General features: G+C 37.6%; 1 protein-coding gene across 2 annotated transcripts in view; it reads right to left on the bottom strand.

Moving 5' to 3' along the window:
- Positions 1–3,214: 3,214 nt before the first annotated feature.
- Positions 3,215–21,530, bottom strand: part of LOC133517046 (proton channel OtopLc-like) — an 84,767-nt gene continuing 66,451 nt past the window's right edge. The window contains exons 7-9 of one of the 2 annotated variants that reach the window (XM_061850186.1): positions 11,953–12,113; positions 9,202–9,364; positions 3,215–4,553 (exon numbers count right to left, since the gene is read on the bottom strand). In XM_061850186.1, the coding sequence (XP_061706170.1) occupies positions 3,544–4,553; positions 9,202–9,364; positions 11,953–12,113 (1,334 nt within the window). In that variant the 3' untranslated portion in view covers positions 3,215–3,543. The remainder of the gene's footprint in view (positions 4,554–9,201; positions 9,365–11,952; positions 12,114–21,530) is intronic. The other variant, XM_061850187.1, reaches the window with a different exon arrangement.

Here is a 21,530-nt window from a genome sequence, read left to right as displayed (position 1 = left end):
TTTATAAATATAAAATAGACTCCGAACCTTTCTTATCTCAGTACCTATAACAAGTAAATCTTTTCATAACTTTAACCCGACTGCGGTTTTTTTTTCGTAAAGAATAAACTCCTCCTTAGAGGTCAAAAATTCTGCCTGTTTCTACTTGGCTATGAACACGAATCGATTGACATCAATACCAATACTATGGAAGGTAGAAGCAAGGAACAGAATCTCCTTAGACAGAACTGTTGCAAAAGTGTCTAGTTGTCAGCTATAAATAATAGTTCCAAATCTCTCCAGAGTAGCGCTAGAGTAGCTAAGAACCTAGGCGTTATTGACGGAGTGAAGTGCGTTGTCTATGATTAGATTTTTTTCTCAAGTATTCTAGGTATTGTAGCGCCACCTATTTATGGTTTTTTTGTCGGACACTTTTTGGTATATGGAGATTCTGTTCCTTTGCCTCTAGCTTCCATAACCCGTACCACGAGTCACTGACAGTGTCAACACTGGCATATACGTTCATAAAAACAAAACTTAGTCGTTTAGACGCTTCTCTGGAAAACATGACACAAATATATACCCCACTCACCCACATACACAGACTGTTAATATCAAAACTCTTCCATTTTCACTTTGCCGAAGTCGGAAAACTAGAACACTTAAATACTTATGCGGTTCAAAACATTATTGCACTTAATAACAAAGGCCATAATACGAATTGTAACAGTAATGCCTTATTGTATAAAGGTAAAACACATTTAAAGCGATTGAGCCTATATTAGTACTGTTAGTTTACATATATTTCCACTTCATTCATTCGGGTAGAAGGTAGAGATTATGACGATAAATATTTTATAGTACTCACACAATTTAAAGCTAACATTGTCATGCTCGAGTATTGTTTGAATCTTATATATTATTGTATGTACAACTATATTAATACAATAAAACTGTATTAATACTACACCTAATGTATCAAATAATTTCGTTCCATGAATTTGCTCAGTGACAGAGCTCGAATTAACATTGTTCTTGTATGAGATACAACCCAATGTTACGGCAGCATACTGATCACAGTGTTTGTAAATTTGTACAAAAATAAAATAGCTACCAAAATTCTAAACCTACGTTTTGGAGCTATAAAATCAAAATGTATAAAAGAGGAATACAAAATAAAATAGTACGCTATTATTAAATTAATATATTATATCAAAGAGTTTAAGTGTTCTGTACCCCTAGTGTAACTTTGATCGACATCATAACGTGACGAACGCGTTTGCGTTAAGTCTCATTTTGTATAGGATTTTGAGGTTCCAAAACGTCCCGCTTGGCGCGCTCTTTCGAAATCCAATACAAAATGAGACTAAACGCAAACTCGTACGTCACGTTTGGAAATCGAATTTATTTACACTAGGGGTACTGAATTCAATTGTAATCCAACGTTAGGAATAATAACTTCATAGTTCCAAATATTTTATTAATAACCACTTTAGTATGTCAGCTACTTAATCACGTTGAGGCGGTATTTGAGCAATTGAGTAAGCCAAAAATAAGATTAGCAATCAAATTTCACTTATTCGGGCTAGTTCTATATATTCCACGGGGAATGCACGTTCTCACTGGACGTATTAATTACCCTTTTTTTTAAACTAGCGTACGAATGGAAGTCAATTCTATTATTTCATAGATTCTAAAAAATGTGAAAACACTGGACTGTATACAATTATAAGCTCCAAAAATTACATACTTCATTAATTGTAATATAAAACTTTGGTGTTACTTTTGCCTACCTACTGGGTCCTCGGTACATACTACGTATTCCTACAGTTTAAAATTTTTCCAAAATATTGATACTAATTTATCGCAAAAATATCGCTACAAAATGTATAAATCTGATCAGACTATGCTTTTTTTTGGGGCCCGAAGTAATATGAAACACTTACGTACATAATTTTAATAAATCAGTGTTAGATACCATTTCAGATATTCACAGTTGCCCCATTCGCAATATTTCCATTTTATGTTGTTCCCTTTTGAGATGTTGATTGTATAGTGATATTGCAAATGCGAATACGGATAAAAAGTCATAAAAAGTGATCTGTAACCTATTGGAAGACTATCCGAAATATATTTTTTTTGTAAAATGATCCATAGTAGGTATCGGTATTTATTATAGTTTTCTTTTATATTATCATATTGCGTAATAAATGTATGAAATATGTGCACAATTCGAGAAAAGAAAATATGGACCTTAAGCCCCGTTCAAGAACTTGCACGCGATTTTCGTGACATTGCGGTCTTTGGTCGATCGATTGAATTCATTGTACTCTGTAATTAGCAACAATATCGAATATTGCATACAAGTTCTTGAACCATCTAAACTGACCTTTAAACTTGACTTTCAATGAAACCCCAATGTTTATTTCAATATGAATCTGTTAGTGATATTTAAAGCATCTAATAAAGCTACAAATAAATAACACATTAAAATATTTAAATACAATAACTTAACATTAAAGCAGTCAACTTCAAACTAACACATACAATAAACTTTTAGTGCACACCGGAAATAAGCAACTATAAAATTGGATGAGAGCTTTGGTTAATTGGCATTATAAGTTTAATACTTTGCTGTCCAAACAGCAAATAACTAACTGTGCTAATCCGGTATCCACTGACGTTAAATCTATGGCACAATCTATTTTACTTACGTTTCTTTTACTCTAATACATATACGCTTTGAAAAGTGCGATAGCTTTACAGATATAAGAGATACATTCTAGATAAAACAAATATCACGATTTAGTATTGTAACCAAGCGTGCCGACTCTTTACCACTTTCTGTGACGTAACAGCCGAAACCCAGTGGTCTGAAACCCAAACCGATTCAAAAACACCGATTTTTATCGCACGGTAAGACTAATAGCGAGCTATGGAGTCTATATTAGCAATAAAATTCAACTCATATTCATACTCATACTCATTCATGATTTAAATTTTACAAGGACAAGAATGTTTGTAAACAATCCTGTAATTTTGTCTTTCAGGGCATAAATATTACAAATAAGAATAATGCCCATTTTTTTTGTATTGATTAATTTATATTAATATTATTTTTACCTCTTAATATACATATTGTTTTTATTTTACGAAATTTGTAATTTTATTCAATACAAAAAATTGGAAATATTTTTTTTTGTAATATTAAAGATTAGTATATAACTCGTCAAAGTTCTAGTTCTTGATTATAAAATTAAAATCACTTATTAAATGGATGAATGAGTATGAATATGAGTTGAATTTTATTGCTAATGTCGACTCCATAGCTCGCTATTAGTCATACCGTGCGATAAAAACTCCGCCTGCTAATGATCGTTTTCCCTTCAATGGAATGAAGGCATTTTTTTATATTTTCGCGGACTGTCAGTAGCGGCAGCCAACCTCGACACTTGGTCGGGGTTCCGAGACGCGAAGTAGATGCATTTGCATTACCTAGTATATCTATTATATCTGTGGATAGCTTATTGCGTGAGCGAGGCACACTTAGTACAAGGCTCATCATTACATGTAAGCAGGCTTCATCTTGTAGGCTCGCTTCCAAATTTCGCACAAACAAACTGTAGAATGGAACCGGTAGAATATGGCCAGTGGCATAGACACGTGGGTGATGATCGTCCACGCCCATAACCCGTAAAAGTGCAATTGCACCGGATGGGACTCCGCCCTAGACTTTTCAAGCGTATTTATCGCCCACATAGCCAAATTAGTTACAAGAAGGAATGTAACTATTTCTCTCCCGGGTTTTTTCCGGAGCTGATCCGGTGTTTTAGCCGACCGACGACTCGCGTCTAAGATAAACATCGTCTGGCAAGTCGTTTGCACTAGTGACGATAAGGCTGTAATCAAGATTAAAATGGTATTTTTCTCAATAGTAAAATGACCTCCGATGATTGTAAAAGTTCCATAGATGAACATGCCAGTCTGCGCTCCGACAAGCAGGATATTGTCCAGCTCCAGGTTTCTGTTCCCATCATATTTGAGATTTCGTACGCACACCATCCCTGCTAGACTTGCGAAAGTTGTCATGGCATATAACGCTAATTCACATACGTTAACCTCGACCACAGCTAACGTTGCGTAGTCTTTCTTTGAAATCAAAACAAAGAACAGTATAAGTGAAATAATTGTGAGTACCAAAACCAAGATTCCAAAGAACAGGCCTTTATGTGCTCTTGCGCAGTCCACGCTATACAAGTGTGGCGATTTCTTATACGCGAGGCCTTCCAACAATCGTGCTTTTGCGATGGCAGCTGCGACGTCTTTTGACGGATACTTAGATATATTTTTCCACATGACGTATAAGATAGCAGCGCATATAAGGGAATACTCTATGGTGCACGGAAAGAGGAAAGGCGAAGCGTCTTGCACTAAAGACCCCATGATATTAGTCCGCCGACACTCGAAGATGTGATGAGGTCCCTTTAACCCCCGAGGTATTCGGAGATGAGCTGCCGCTGGGTGCGATGGAGGTACTTCGGTTGACAATGATGCAACAAACGCCTTTTGGAACGCTGAAACGTAAAATGGTCATTGTATCATATTAAACTTAAGCAACCTAATATTTTAGTTATAAAAACCTTTTACAAAAAAAGAAATAAACTTCAAAAAGGATAATATAAAATGTTTTCCTTTTTTAAGTATATGCGTTATCAACTGATATGTTTGAAGTCGGTGACAAGCTAAATAGTAACAATACCGGTCAAAAATAATCAGCATTATGTCTATAAATCATACTACAACTGTAGTTGTTACCCTCTTAAGGTGTAATTCGGCATGAAGGTAAAAAGTCTAAGCCCTGAAAACGGTCCTTGAATTGTTTTATATTTTGAAATGAAGTTCTCTGGATAACGACCTGGAAATAACTTAGTCTCAATTCCACACTTGTGTGTTATGGACAGTTCGAAAATTAATATTTATTTTTAGCAGCAGCAGCTCATACGTTAGCTCCGAAAAACTCGGCCCAAGCCCTCCTACAACTATACATACAACTCATCTGGACAGCTCTACTCTTCGTGCTGCCGGACTTTCAAAGCCAAATTTAAATTTGCAAGTCACGCTCGCGCCCATGCGCGTATAAATTAATAAAGAACCTTTAAAAACTATATTAATAAAAATAAAGAGCTATATTAATAAAATAAAAATATTAGTAAAAAGTTGGTCAGGATATCGCCGTTGACGAATACGTCTGAGAGGACATCATCGTCATTATAATTATAATTATGTACAATACATTGGATTGCAAGTCGCCTTACACGACATCATTGAACATACTTTCTGTAGGTAGGTACCTAAGAACAATGGTCGAACCTTCTTGGCGCAATCCGTACCATGTCTGTCAGTATATTAGGTAATATAAATTCAATGCGTTTATTTGCCTTCGTATTTTTTAAATAGCTATTTTGACTAATTTTCGAACTGTCCATAGCACGCAAGTAAGGAATTGAGACTCAGTTATTTCCAGTCCCTTCATCTCCGAGCGTCTGGGAATTCATATCAACTTTAAATCTATCCTCCGTCCCGCCACTGACCCAATCCCTCAACCCTCCGATCACTCAACCTCACAGCACATCAACCCTTGATCTTTCAACCCCTCGACCCTGAAACAGCAAACCTTCAACCGCCATTCCCTGACCCCTCAACCCCAGACCCTTTAACTCCTAATCCTAAACCCCAATCCCTCGACTTCCAACCCCTGACCGCTCAACTCCTAACCCCCGATCCCTCAACTACCAATCCCTCAGCCCCCGACCCATCAACTCACCGCCCCCTCAACCCCCTAACATCTCAAACCCTGACTCGTCATTCCTTCGCCAATAACCTTCACCACCACCGTCTACCTTCACCTCTAACACCCACCCCTCACCTTTTATTTCCAACACTACCTACATCAAAAATCATAATACACCCAATTATAACAAGGAAGTTCCACATATCGCCCGTGGTCTTCATAATCAGTAAGTAGCCTTACCACGAGTTTGACACTGACATATTCGCTAGCATAATTTACTTTCCTTGCATCTCACTCGTACTGTGATCCTATTTGGACGAGCGAGATTTATAGACAGTAAGTCACGAACACGTCAGCGAATATGTAGAGTTAAACTCGTGGTAAAGCTACAGTTGCACTATATCAAGTTTATCATTTTTTCGAGAGGAAATGCTTGAGTTGCTAAAGAATACTGTCAGCTCACCAAGCATGGGCCATTAAAAATTGAGGAGTTCCCTCAATTCCTTGCGGATTCCATCATCAGATCAGAACGAAAAATATTATGGGACCACCTTGGAGGTACTCCTTTAAACAAAAAAAAAACTCAAATCGAACCACGGGTGTAGGAGTATTGCTATGCCCTTACAGGGTCCATGTGGAACTACCCAGACTTTGTAATATCGATAATACCATGGTTGCAATAAATAAATAAATAAGTAATCGGTGAACATACTACATTGAAAAATCATCATCATTATCATTAAAAAGTCATCATCAGATCCACTTCATTAAATTAATTGATGGTATTTGAGAAAAAATGCTCAAGTTGCTTAAGAAAACATCCAAATCACCATACACGTGCCTTTAAAAAATGAGGAGTTCCTTCAATTCCTCATAGATCCCATCATCAGCAGGTAATTATTTTCAAACAAAAAAGAATTACTCAAATCGGACCACGGTTGTCTGAGTAATCGGTGAACCTACATAAGAAAAATAACCACAACCGATTACAGAACCTCCTCCTTCTATGAAATTGAAGTCGGTTAATAAAATAAGGCTTAGATATAGATAGATACTACAAGACACAATCTACTAAATTATGAAAACTCTGAAATTGCTTGTGAACTGAAGCTTCCAATCAATACAAATATCATTTCAGTTATGAGGCAAAGCACGTCTAACCGCCGATCAGTTTCCATGCAGCTTCGCCGAGAATTTAGGTCGAATACCGACGGGTTGGAATGAGAACGCAATCGGGACGATGGCGTGGCAAGGTCCTTATTAATTAAGTAAAACCGGTATTTTGACAAGTATATTTGGAAATGAATAATCGTGTTTTATTAAAATAGATAGATAAATTAAGCAAGGGAAGTCTGCAGTGTCTGGACGGATTTTGCTTGCTGACAAATGAATGTATTGTATTTTATTTCTTAAGAATCGCTTTAAAGTAGAATGTACCAGTATAATATGTGATTATTTACGGTGTCTTATTTACGTATACAACGAGATTTATGTTTTTAAAAAAGCAACTCATAAATATTGCATGCATTTACAGCTAAGATGCTTAGAGCATTTAACCAAGTCGCCTTTAAAAGCTTACTCCTCTGTCGAAAACCTCGGCCAATATATTGTATGGAAGGACGTTTATCTGACATGGCTATTTTTACGTTACCTAAAAATAGCCATTTGACGTGCCCCTCCCCCGCAAAAATCGGCAGACTGTTTTGTACAGAAAATTACAGACAAGGCGTCTCCGGTAGGTTAAATGCTGTAAGGCTAAGATGTCAATAAACTATCTGTACCCCTAGTGTAAATATTTTCGACAGCGAAACGTGACGTACGCGTTTGCGTTAAGTGTCATTTTGTATGAGATTTTTGACTTTCCAAAACGTCCCGCTTGCCGCGCTGTTCAAAAACCCATACAAAATGAGACGAAACGCAAACGCGTACGTCACGTTTCGAAACCGAATTTATTTACACTAGGGGTACAGGACGGAATTTCAATAATCGCATCGTCATTGAATAAATATTCCTAATTCAAATGTAAAATGATGAATGAATGAATGAAATGAAAATGATATTATGTAAATGTAGGTAAGTAAGTACAACCTAGACAGGGTGGGAAACTAAACCGACATAACGCCTTCTTGGCAGCGACGCTACCCCTATGTCACTTGCTTTAGACGTACTCGTATCGTATACCTTCTGACAGACATCAAAGTTTAAAGTTAAAGGGAACTCGCAAAATTTATCTGTAAATAAAAAAAAATATATTTGTTGTAATTTTTTTTTTCGCCAAGATGTAAAATAAATAACTTGTCATATGCAGACAGCAAAAAAAAACAGGGAAAAAAAATGTTTTTTTGCCGTATTTCACCAAAAGTCATACAACATTGTTTGTTTCTTATGAACTCCAGCATGCGTTGTTATAATCTGTCGGGTTACTCGTTCCCACCCTGTAGAAACAATTCTATGTAAGCCTATGTTGTAGCCACAGGACACAATAACCAATTATATTACGTGGAGGTACGATTCCAAGCTTATTCAATTGTGGGGACAAAGCATATACCTATTTTAGTGGATGGGATGTCAAATTCCATCAAAAGGTCGATGAATAAATTAGCAAATTAGAACATACGATACACCTACGTAGGTACCTAATTACAATTACATGTTTTAACGTACATATTTTATTTATTTATTTTTTTAACCTTTATTGCACAATACAAAAAAGTACAAATGGCGGACTTAATGCCTTAAGGCATTCTCTACCAGTCAACCATACACACATTTTACATATCTATCTATTTATATTATACATTATCTGGCAAACTGTTATTAATGTTATTATTATTGTATGTGGAAACTTCATTTATGAAAATGTTTTATAATACGGGGTTTTCAATTCAATAAAAAGGTTTACAAGAATAAAAACCTGTTATGTACAATAAACGCTATGCTAACTCGATGATCCTCGTAGCGGATTTTAAGTATTCGAGCACAATTACATAGTGTTTCACAAAATTCAGAATGTCTTTTTATTTAGAAGTTTACATGTAAATCAGTTTAATTAATGATTCAGCTAAATAATAGGCGTCGACAAATAAAAATAAAACTACACTCGTAGACCATAATCGATTGACGCAAGAAACACGATTGAGACGGCACCGTTTAAAGCCCTGAATATTATGTTCAAGCATGCAGCACAGGTATGAATGAAAAAAAAAATACTTTCATTAAGGTCGCACTTATTCCTGTAAATGAGATACATATGAATAACTAACTAAGATGTGATTCTTCAAGGCTTTAAATAGGCATCTAGTATCAATTTAATGTATGGATTCTAATCGAAATGCAAAGTAAGTAAGAATCCTGAAATATTTTCCAATGAAATTTGGATACTTACCGAAAATATACCGTATTTTATGTATTTAATAAGGAAAGAAAATTACCCAGTCTGTGAGATAAGCCTATGGTCTTATTCTCCGGGTCATAGAAGGTCAGGATCTCGTGCTTGGTCTCCTGCACGAGCACGTTCAGCCACACACTAAGGTTAGTCCCAACCATGTGCATCAGTCCGAATCTCGCCACTATCTTGTGCTTGTACACTTTCATCTGGAATTACATAGAATATCGTAATAGTAAAGTTCTCAGAGTTTAGTGGAAGACACTGCAATAATTTTCTTTTATAGATACATTAAAGGCCAGAAATTAAAATGAAGGAAGTTATTTAGACATACATTTAGTATTTGATAATATTCGAAAACAATCAATTTCAATTTAAACCAGTAACTATGGAGTGTGGAATTAAAAGGAGTGAAATCTCTTATGGTAGAACTGTTGCAAAAGTGTCCAGCAGTCAGCTATAAGTAATAGTTCCAAATCTCGCCAGAGTAGCGCTAGAGTAGCTATGAACCTCACTAGGCGTTATTGATGGAGTGAAGTGCACTGTCTATGATTTGTTTTTTTTTTTTCAAGTATTCTAGGTATTGTTTTTAAGTTTTCTTGATGACACTTTTTTGAACATGGTGATTTCATTCCTTACCTCTACCTTCTATACCAGTAACTAATCAATTCCATTCCATTTCTGAGTTTCCACAGTAAGGATCAAATACCGCCGGTAATTTACAGCGTAGCATCTCCAATGTAAAGTAATGTATGTCTCCAATGTACTATATGTATAAATCGCAAGTCAGACCCCATATGGAGTACTGCTGTCACCTTTGGGTAGGAGCACCTGGATGTTAGCTTCGACCCTTCGACTCAGTCCAATCGTCGACGATCCCAAACTCACAAGCGACAACGAACCTTCTGTGTGTTCTGGCACTTGTACAATGGGCGGGTTGTGCTCTGAAGAATTGTTTTACATGATGCCAACAGATACTGTCTATCACCGCACCGCTCGCCGTCGACAGGGATTTCGTCCTCAAACCTTAGAGCCTAAACGGTCGCGCACTGTGCGGTTTAAGATAATTTCCTCCCGCGGACGCTCCGGCTGTGGAATGAACTCCCTGCCGAGGTTTTCCCGAGGTTATGGGATGCTTCAAAAATTTAGTGTACACGTTTTTTGAAGGGGTGGCGATGTGCATGTAACACTTCTGGAATTGCAGGAGATTATAGGCTAGGGTGACTGCTTACTATAAGGCGGGCTGTTTGCCACCGACGTGGTATTTTAATAAATTAAACCCTCAATGGCTTAACAATTAAATTCCGTGACTGTACATACAGCTCTTTTTGGAAACTCGCGGTCGCTGCCTGATTATTGTTCCCGGGGCAAAAGTTAGCGTGATTACTCACCATTAAGGTAGGTACACACAGCGGGAAGACCAATAATAATAGACTCAGGATGGGTAAGCTCGTCAAATAATATGCAACATATAGTGAGTCAATCAACCCCAACCTTTAAATTAGGGAATGGGAGATTGTCATAAGCAACTTTAAAAAAAAATTAAAATATGTCAGTGCGACCTTTATGGTTTCGTCTTGGCAACATTTTACATGGAAATGTTTTTGGTGAGATTTTTATTTTGCGTTTTTTTTTTGTATCTGTTAATCAATAATATACTACGTTTATTAATTATAATATACTTCGTTCCAACAGACCACGACACACTCACTTTTTTAATTACTCCTTTTTGGGAAGCCTAGACGCAGTTAGTAACCTGTTAATTGGTAATAGTTTAAAAATTCCATTGCCAATTATTAGTATTACTAATGTAACTATCATGATTATACTGACTGCTAGATGCGCTGGCACCACCGACAGATTCAGTGTCACGGTAGGCTTGCACCAGGAATCAGCTCTAAGTCCCTAGCTTTTCCTGCTTATTATTGACGCCCTGTCGTCGGACATATAGGCACTCTTGTATATGCTTTTCACTGTTGACATTGTGTCTGTGAAGACAGAATCGAGGTGGTGAGCAGACTTGAGAAATGGCGGCGTAAAGTAGAGAATGTTGGCCTGAAGATCAGCAGATCTAAAACTGAACATGTTCTCCAGTTTCGCTGCCATAGAACTCGATGGCATTACATTGCCGGGCTGCTCCGATTTCAAGTACCTCGGTTTGCTCTTCCAGTGCGATGGCGATATTGACCGCGCGTGACGGGAAAACCGGATTAGCACAGAATGCATGAAATGGCGACAGGTCACGCGTACAAGTAGTGACGCTGGGATACACCACCGACTGAAGGGTAAAATTTATAAAATCATCATAAGACCTGTCCTCATGTATGGATATGAGTGTTTGGCCCTAAAGGTGACGGATGAAAAGATATTGGATGTAACGGAAATGAGAATGTTAAGATAGATTTGTGTAGTGTGAAAAGAATGGATAGGATAAGGAATGAGTATATAAAAGGAAGCCTGCAAGTTACACCCATAGTAGAAAAAGTAAGAGCGAATCCCCTAGCGTGGTACGGGCACGTGATGCGGAGGGATGAAAATCGTATGGCGAGTAAGGAGGGGAAGAATGTGGAGGGAAGCAACGGGAGAGAAAAACCGAGGAAAAGGTGGACTGTGTGAGAGATGATATGAAACGAACGCGACTGGATGATGAGATATCAGACGAGAGAGAGTTATTGAAGAAAAAACATGCTGCGCCAAGCGCCGAACCCAAACAAGGGATAAAGGCAAGCGAATGATGATGATTACTCTGAAAGCCTAGATGTGTAGGTAACTAAACGCAAATGTATGTAAAACTAACCTCATTGTTAAGAAAGATGAAGTACATCTGGATGAAGATGAAGGCCATCCTAGTGGCCGGCGTGAGCGCCAGCAGGACGTTGTGGCAATTGGTGTTACGTTCCAGCTCCCAGTACTGGCCGAATTCAAGACCCGAGTAGATCATAGATCCGATGCCAAACGCTGAAAAATAAAATTAAAGAGGAAATAATACTCTACACTCACGTAGGCCTAACTATAAATGTGTAGCTTCCAAATCGTTCGATCCTCTGCTTATACTTCACTGAGTTTCTTGGCACCTATATACGAATTATGATGTGATATATTATACTCGTACTAGCTGGGCCCTGTTTAATGTATCTTACAAATTGTCGATAACAGGTAATAATTATATAACTTCCTTTTCAGTAAAAATTGTAAGTTGCAAATTTGTCATAGCGGAAAATATTCAAATTTGTACACTTGTATCTACAATTTTACATAATTATGTTTTATAAACAGTTTCAGAAAAGTACTTCATTTAACACATAATAGTAATTACAAGTTATTGTTAATTGTAGCATAATTCTGGCAGGTAGTCTCATGATGTGTTAAAACATGACGAGCTAAATAAAAAAAATGGTTCTAAAAACGAGTGACTGAGTGAGTCAACAGTAATAGTTATGTTATATATCATTGAACGAAGATGGCGAGTTTTTCGTTAACTGATTACATTTTACTTTTAATATGACAGATTTTTCGTATAACCAATAATTTCGGGTAAGCATTGATTGATTATTTGCAAACAAAAATAGGATATGAACTTGAACATAATACAAATGCGAAATGCAGCTCGTAAACCGATCGAACATATTTCCTGGCATGAGTTAATTTGTTTTTTCATCACACTTGCTCGTTAACGGTGTTATTGTATGCCGGCATACTGACACGGGCGTAATAGATTTCTTTTAAATTTCATTACGTCAATGGCCATATTGGGCAAACTGTTTTTTTTTTCAAGTAGGTGTAAATGAGTATTACTTTTAAAATACTGACGTTTCTAATTTGTGTGGGGAATAAACCTATCACTATTTAGCAGAGATCTATAGCACAGTTAAACCAAGAAAGTGTATACTAGAAATTTATTCAGTGTTTACATGAGAACTGTTATTGACCGACTGACATACATAAAAGTAAACAAACAATTCATAGAACCGTTGCTACACAAATACAAATTTGACAGGGTTCCGTCTACTGCCAGTACTGTGGCCCCTTAAAATAGGCGTAACCAGATTCTACAAATATCACATTAACATAATATTTCAATACGCCCCCTTAATGTGCATATTCAAAATAAACGGTAACACAAATAAAACATATAAAAACAAATCAAAGTGATATCAAAGAACAACTATAAAAAAATAAACAATTAACAAGCAATGCCCAAACCACGCATGCACATATAGTGCTTTTCTCTAGGCAGAGCCTTCGTTAATATGTCGGCGAGCATTGAGTCGGTCGGTAAGTACTTTAACTCAATACTCTTATTGTCCTTTAATACACTTCGTACAAAGTGGTACCTTATGTCAATGTGTTTACTCCGAGAATGAAACATTGGATCGTTCGCAAGGTAAATCGCCCCCTGATTATCTACATGTAAAGATAATGGTGCAAACTTACGTAACCCAACTTCAGTAAGTAAGCTGTTCAAGTAGATAGCTTCCTTCATTGATGAGGCTAGACTTACATACTCTGATTGACAGCTTGAGGTGCTGACACATTTCTGCTTCTGCGACTTCCACGACACACATCCACCTCCTAACATGAAAACATAACCGGAATAAGAACGCCTATCTATCAAACATCCTCCCCAATCAGCATCCGAGTAACCATGCAAAGATTTACCTGTCTTTTTGTAAACAAGTCCATATTGTTTTGTATGCTTTAGGTATCGCAGCACACGCTTTGCAGCATTCCAACATTCCTCATTAGGGCAATCCAAGAATTGACTCAATACAGCCACGGTATTCGTAATATCAGGTCTTGTTCCCGTAGAGAGATACATCAGTGAACCTATAATCTCACGATATGGGTACTGTTCACTGTCACTGCACTTATTTACAGATTTTTCAATCTTTTGCTTAACTTCCATAGGCGTAGATATTGGTTTACTTTTATCCATATTAAATTTGATTAATAAATCATCAATGTATTTTTCTTGTGACAATTTCATGCTTTTGTCACATCTGTCAAACTCTATGCCTAACATATATTTCACAATGCCATAATCTTTCAATTCAAACTTAGTGGCCAGTTCCTTTTTGAAATCTTCGATGCATCCACCTCTTTGCGAAGCGACGAGAATGTCATCCACGTAAACTAATACAAAGAGTTTAGTTTGCGAATCTATATTTTTAAAATAAAGACAAGGCTCATTTAAAGATGCTTGTAATCCCATGGACTTCAGCTGCTCGTCCAGTCTGATGTTCCATTGTCGACCAGCTTGTTTAAGCCCGTACAGCGATCTTTTGAGCCTGCACACACTGCCTCCAGACCTCAGGTCACATAACATCTTGCTAGCTCTTTCATGTATAAGTGAACCTGGCTGCTCCAATCGTGTTAGATCTTGCAAACATTCATCTAGGAGATCTGGCACCTTCATATATATCTCCTCTTCTAATAATCCATTTAAATATGCCGTATTAATGTCCAACTGATGAATTTTAAGATCCAACTCCACTGCAAGTGCAACTAATAGTCTTATCGAGTCAAGCCTAGCGACTGGCGCAAAAGTTTTCTGATAATCGATGCCGTAACGTTGGCTAAAACCTTTTGCCACTAGTCTGGCTTTCTTCTTCTCAGTTCGATCGATATTCAACTTCTTTGTTAATATATATCGGCAACCAACAACATTTCGACCCATAGGTTTTTTAACAACATCGAATGTATCGTTTTTGATTAAACTTTGAACTTCTGAAATTATAGCGTCTTTCCATCCTTTTCGTTCGTTACCGGATAAGGCCTCCTTTAGAGTTATTTCGGCGACTCCAGCGAAATCCACACAGTCTTCATACTCTCCAGTCGACTCAACGCCTTCTTCCGTGGAAACCTGTGGCTCTACATCAACCATGTTGTATATCTTCCGTGGACGCCCAACATGACCTCGATCCAGTCGTGGTCGCCCTGGACCTCTCTTTACTATCCTCCCCCCATCAACATGAACATCGTCTTGATGATGATCGTGTTGAGATGGTTCCATGACAATATATGGATCGTCTGTCATTTGGCGGGTTTCAACGGGAACATCATCTCCTCCTTCAGGTTCTGGATCACGACTACTCGATGACTCCATGCAGTCATCCTCGTGATTGGAGATATGTATTACCGGATTTTCACTAGTTTGATTCGGATGGAACTCTACATCTACCGATACAGGTTGATTTTGAACATTTATCGATTCTCCCAAGTCGATTTCAAAGGGGTCAATCTTCAGGTTCACGTTTTCTTTACCTTCACTTTTTGCTTCGTGAAATTTCACATCTCTTGACATGATAACTTGTCGTTGTTTTGGCATCCATACTCTGTAACCCTTGCGATCTCTAGGATAGCCTACAAAGATTCCTTCCAGGCTTCTTGGTGCGAACTTATCTTTCCCGGTTGACTTGTCCAAGACGTGTACCTTAGATCCAAACTTGTGTAAGTAGTCTAACTTGACAGGTCTTTCAAACCATTTCTCAAAAGGTATCTCACCTTCAAGACTTCTGGTCGGACAACGATTTCTTACATGGCAAGCTGTTGCTACAGCATCTGCCCAGAAACCCGGAGAAAGTCCTGACGAAATCAGCATACATCTCGCCATTTCTAACAAGGTCCTGTTTTTTCTTTCCGCGACCGAGTTCTGCTGGGGTACTCCAGGAATTGTCAATCTTCTTGCTATTCCTTCTTTCTTCAGGAACTCGTCGAAATCCCGATTACAGTATTCGCCTCCGTTATCTGTATGGAGATAAGTTATTTTACGTCTGAATAGATTCTCTACGTGATTTTTATATACCTTGAATGTAGTGAAGACTTCACTTTTCTTACTAAGAAAATATACTTCACACCATCTCGTATGATCGTCGATAAAGATTACGAAATATTTCGCTCCATTTATTGACGTATGCCGCATGGGTCCTACGAGGTCAGAATGTATAATTCTCAACTTTTCATCGCATGGCCCACTCGATCTAGAAAAAGGCAACCTACTCATTTTTCCTTTCGCACAAATATCACAATCGTACAACTCGGCTACATCTGTCATCTTTAAGTTCATGCCAGATTTGTTTAAGACTCGGACAAGATCTTTCGCATTTAAGTGACCTAAATACTCATGCCACGACCATACGTCAACCTTTCGCTCAGAAATCGCTGACACTCCATCACAATGTTCCTCGACGTAATATAGATTACCTTTACGATTCGCGACAAGTTTAGTGTTACCATAGCTATCTTGAACACTAGCTATGTTTTTCTTGAACGTAACGCTATACCCTTGATCAGTAATTTTAGCTACTGAAATTAGGTTACATCGCAAATCAGGAACAAATAGAGTATTTGGCAGTTGCACTTCAGTTTTAGAACCATTATTACATGAAGAAAATCTTACTGTCCCCTTACCTTGTACGTTTGTGCTCGAATTTGTCGCTAAATTTAGCTTACCGGGCAACGGTAGTAATGTAGTACCAAATTTATCTGTATCGTTGCACAAATGTGACGTACACCCACTGTCGACGATCCAATTTCCATTCTCGTTGCAAACAGCATTAACATCTGAAACACAATTGAATGTTACAAAATTGGAATCAACATCTGGTACTTCATTTAAGTTCGACACATACTTTGTACTATCATTACGTTGTACTTTCATCTTCTGTGTACACTCAGAGGCTTTATGTCCATGCTGGTGACATTTGAAACATTTATACTTAAATTTCGAATTAGCCTGCTCAGGGGCATCATAATATGCGTGTTGACGATGCTCTATTTGTTTCTTAGGCTTAGAAGATCTCTTTCCTTTTACAAGAAGTGCCTTATCTACACTTTCTTTAACATTTCTGGAATGTTCCTCTTCTAATATCTTAATTTTCAATGCGTCTGGTTTTGGCAATGCATCTCGAGATTCTATGGCACATCTAAAATTGTCAAAACTGGACGGCAAACTATACAGAAGCATTATAGAGATCAAATCATCATGCATTTCAATATCCATGTCCGCTAATTGGCTTACTACATCGAAAAATCGCATGACATGTTCTCTTAAGTCACCACCTTCATCCAATTTACGCAGTAACAACTCTTTTAATAGCGTAGCCTTTCTCGCAGGTCCCTTAGAAGCATGAATGTTCTGTAACTTTAACCATACGTCACGCGATGTCTTACAACCTCTCAAATGTCGTAATTCGCTCGGGGTTATGGATAAAATTAGGTCAGACTTAGCTTTAGAATCGCCAATTTCCCATTTTGCTGCTTCGGCTACCTCAGCTGGTTTCTTGATACTCCCATTAACGTATCCCCAGGCGTCGTTTTTTATTAACACTGCTTCAACTTGGATCTTCCATGTTTCATAATTACTCTCGTTGAGTTGATCAATTTTTACAGCACTACTCATTTCCGCTGAAAATTTCTTTCTTTTACCGTTAACACTATTCTTGAAGCGTGCGTAGGCTACATAACCACTGTGGGGAATAAACCTATCACTATTTAGCAGAGATCTATAGCACAGTTAAACCAAGAAAGTGTATACTAGAAATTTATTCAGTGTTTACATGAGAACTGTTATTGACCGACTGACATACATAAAAGTAAACAAACAATTCATAGAACCGTTGCTACACAAATACAAATTTGACAGGGTTCCGTCTACTGCCAGTACTGTGGCCCCTTAAAATAGGCGTAACCAGATTCTACAAATATCACATTAACATAATATTTCAATAATTTGTTTTTGTGTACTCTATAAATATTAAATTTGATTAATTTAACAGCCGTTTAATTTTTTTTACCGAATTTTCAATCGTGTCTGAATGCCGGATAGGCCCTCGATGCCTAACCTGTAAAAATGACAATGGCGGACGAATATGTGAAAGGTTACCGTATTTAAGAATTATTTCGCTTAAAGGTGACAACCAAACCTCAAAAAAATAACCAAACAATTATTTTTAATACCTGGTGATTTTTTTTAATTAATTTTTATACTTTCATTAAGAAATTAAGGACTAAGTAGCTGCAATAGTTAAGCATCTCAAATTGTATCTTATTGAAAACCGTCAGTGTGCTAAGTAAACTCCGTCCACCTTTATGATATTTCCTCCAGTAGGGAATGCAGCACGATTATACTGTCCACTAATGTCAAAACCTAAGTCGCTGCCCGGATTTTTGACAATTTACGCAGTAATGTCGCGCTGCAATACTGCAGCAGTAATGCAGCTACAGTTGCCAAGATGATAGGTACAGAAGTCAATCACATGTATGTACTTCACTTTTCATACCTACGCTCGGCAGTCGCTCTACGGTTGTCAACTATAGCTTATGCACTAAAAACTTATCTTGTTAGTGGCCCTCGTATCTAGTTATTTAATTTATTTTTAAGAATGAAACGGGAAGAATTGAAATATAAATTAATAATAACTAAAATATTTTAATTTTAATGTCATTGTTATATTACATATTTGTCACAGAAAATATCTTGCAACGATTTCAACATTGGCGAAATATACGATTATTATATTTAAAGTGTAATCAATTCGGATTCTCATGTACAATTATCCTACAAAACAAAATAATAAACCTGACTACTACTACAATACAAAAAGCTTACAGAACAGTACCCCTAGTGTAAATTTAGTCGATAGCGAAACGTAACGTACGCGTTTGCGTTAAGTCTCATTTTGTATGGGTTTTTAAACAGCGCGCCAAGCGGGACGTTTTGGAAAGTCAAAAATCTCATACAAAATGACACTTAACGCAAACGCGTACGTCACGTTTCGCTGTCGAAAATATTTACACTAGGGGTACAGAAACTACAAAATTTTACGTTTGTCCATTTTCACTATCGAATATCCCTAATAACTTCTAAACGGATTACCCCCGTTACACAATTTCTATTGCCCTATCCTATCCGACCCAAACCTATCAAATGGCACTAAAACCACACTATATCTACACAAACAAAAAAAAACATGTTTTCGAACTTACGTAAGGTGGCATTAATTTACAAACGATTATATAAAACGATCATAGATATATTCTTCGGGGGCCGGGTCGGGGCGCTTACCTGCCTACCTAACTGTTCTGTGTAACGTCAAAACGAACCATCGAAATACAAGCAGTTACCTACTTACCTCTCTGAAACCACTGGTAGCTTAAAAACGACAATTCACCGTTTAATGTTGAATTTAAACAACCGTCCACTGAACATTTATAATAACTTTTATTTTTCTTGCCTCACTATTGTATAAAAAAGTTCACAGACGCGTGTGTCAAGCGAATGACACTCGCGCTCGCACTAGTCCCAACCAGTCCGAGATATCGTGTCCGTGAGCAGTGTCTATGTCTCGAGCACACTTTGTATGTAGATTGATTTGTGTACCTATCTTTTTTGTGTTAAAGGCGACGCTGCTGCATTACTGCCGCGATTACATACCGATTGTCGACTGGCTTGCCCTAGTCGATTTGGCGTAGTATCTATTTGTTCCTGAGTCATGGATATTTTCTATATATCTAAGTATTTGTATATTATATATATCGTTGTTAGAGTACCCACAACACAAGCCTTCTTGAGCTTACCGTGGGACTTAGTCAATTTGTGTAAGAATTTCCCTATAATATTTATTTATTAATATTATATATTACAACGTTCAATCCGCCACCCATTTAAAGGTGACATTCGGATACAACTGCACCTGCATTACTGTTGCGGTATTAACGCAGGCGCTGTCACTGTTAAATTGATAAAATGAATGACGTTTGTAACCGCATTATTGCCGCGGTTGGAACGTTTTATCCGTCAATCTAAAAATTTACAGTAACAGCGCCCGCTTCAAGACCGCAGTAGTAATGTTGCAATAGTAATGCAGCTCCAGTTTCCAAAAGTCACATTATTGTTGCATCGACTATGCAGTGACAATGTATGGGAGTGCCATATCACGTAACATTTGGCGAGAATACTTAGCGAAGTCGGACACTACCTCGTTTCTAAAAACCCCTTAGTTCCCGACCTATGTACAGTCAGCAAAACCTTTAGCTTAGCACACCTGCATACATATTTATATGCACAGATGCTAAGCTAATAACTTTACCGACTGTACCTCTACAGGTACATTACTACAGGTACAGTCGGTAAAGTTATTGTATTGGGCAAATAAGAGTAATACACTTTGTTTTTAAAATTTTATTATACATATTACGTGCAAAATTTTATGAATATGCAACGTTCCATCCGGGTGCTATTAATACCGGCGTTCATCAGGGCTCTGTTCTGTCCGCGACCTTATCTCTGCTGCATATCAACGACATGCTAGTCCCAGATACTTTAAGGTATGCCGATGACAGCACTGTCGTCTACAGATATCTCTCCAACGCTAGGGCAAAAAAAGAGGAGGTCCAATCTTGTCGACAGGCTATGGTAGACCATCTGAATATGCCACTTAAGGCAGTATCCAATTGGGGCGACGCAAACCTGGTCAAATTCAACGCTATCAAAACGCAGGCGTGTCTGATCTCTGCAAAACGGAGTCGTTTCGACCTGACTCCGACTTTCCGAGATGTATCCGTACCGATATCCAACCAACTTCAGCTACTTGGCACAAGTATCTCGTCTAACCTGAGCTTTGGGGCGTATATTGAATCGCTGGCTAAATCTGCAACTAGACGATTAGGCGTCCTCTCTAAGTCAAGCGGTACTTCACACCGGAGCAGCTTCTTCAGTTTTACATAGCTCAAGTCCGGTCGTGTATGGAGTATTGCAGCCACCTTTGGGATGGATCCGCCAAGTATCAGCTAAGCGCCTTAGATTCAATAGACAAACGATAAAAAGTGACAGTGATTTCATTAATTGGCACCCAAGTTCCCAAAATTTTGCAGCTATTATTTCTGTGGGGCTATCTAAAATTACGTGCAATATGCAGGTATAATATGAAATTTAAACAGTTAAAACGGACTATCCAGCACAAATTTACTAAGATAACGCAAAAAAGCGGCCCATAAAGGGTTCCGTACCATTTATGACGTATTAAAAAAAACTACTTACTAGATCTCGTTCAAACCAATTTTCGGTGGAAGTTTGCATGGTAATGTATATCATATTTTTTTTTTAGATTCTTCATTCTGTTATTTTAGAAGTTACAGGGGGGGGGGGGGACACATTTTACCACTTTGCTAGTGTCTCTCGCGCAAACTATTCAGTTTAGAAAAAAATGATATTAGAAACCTCAATATCATTTTTGAAGACCTATCCATAGATACCCCACACGTATGGGTTTAATGAAAAAAAATTTTTTTGAGTTTCACTTCTAAGTATAACCCCCAAAATTTATTGTTTTTTTTTGTGAAAATCTTAATGCGGTTCATAGAATACATCTACTT

This window comes from Cydia pomonella, chromosome 4 (genome assembly GCF_033807575.1).
Source record: "Cydia pomonella isolate Wapato2018A chromosome 4, ilCydPomo1, whole genome shotgun sequence".
Classification (NCBI taxonomy): domain Eukaryota; kingdom Metazoa; phylum Arthropoda; class Insecta; order Lepidoptera; family Tortricidae; genus Cydia; species Cydia pomonella.
This window is presented reverse-complemented; position numbering and strand designations above follow the sequence as displayed.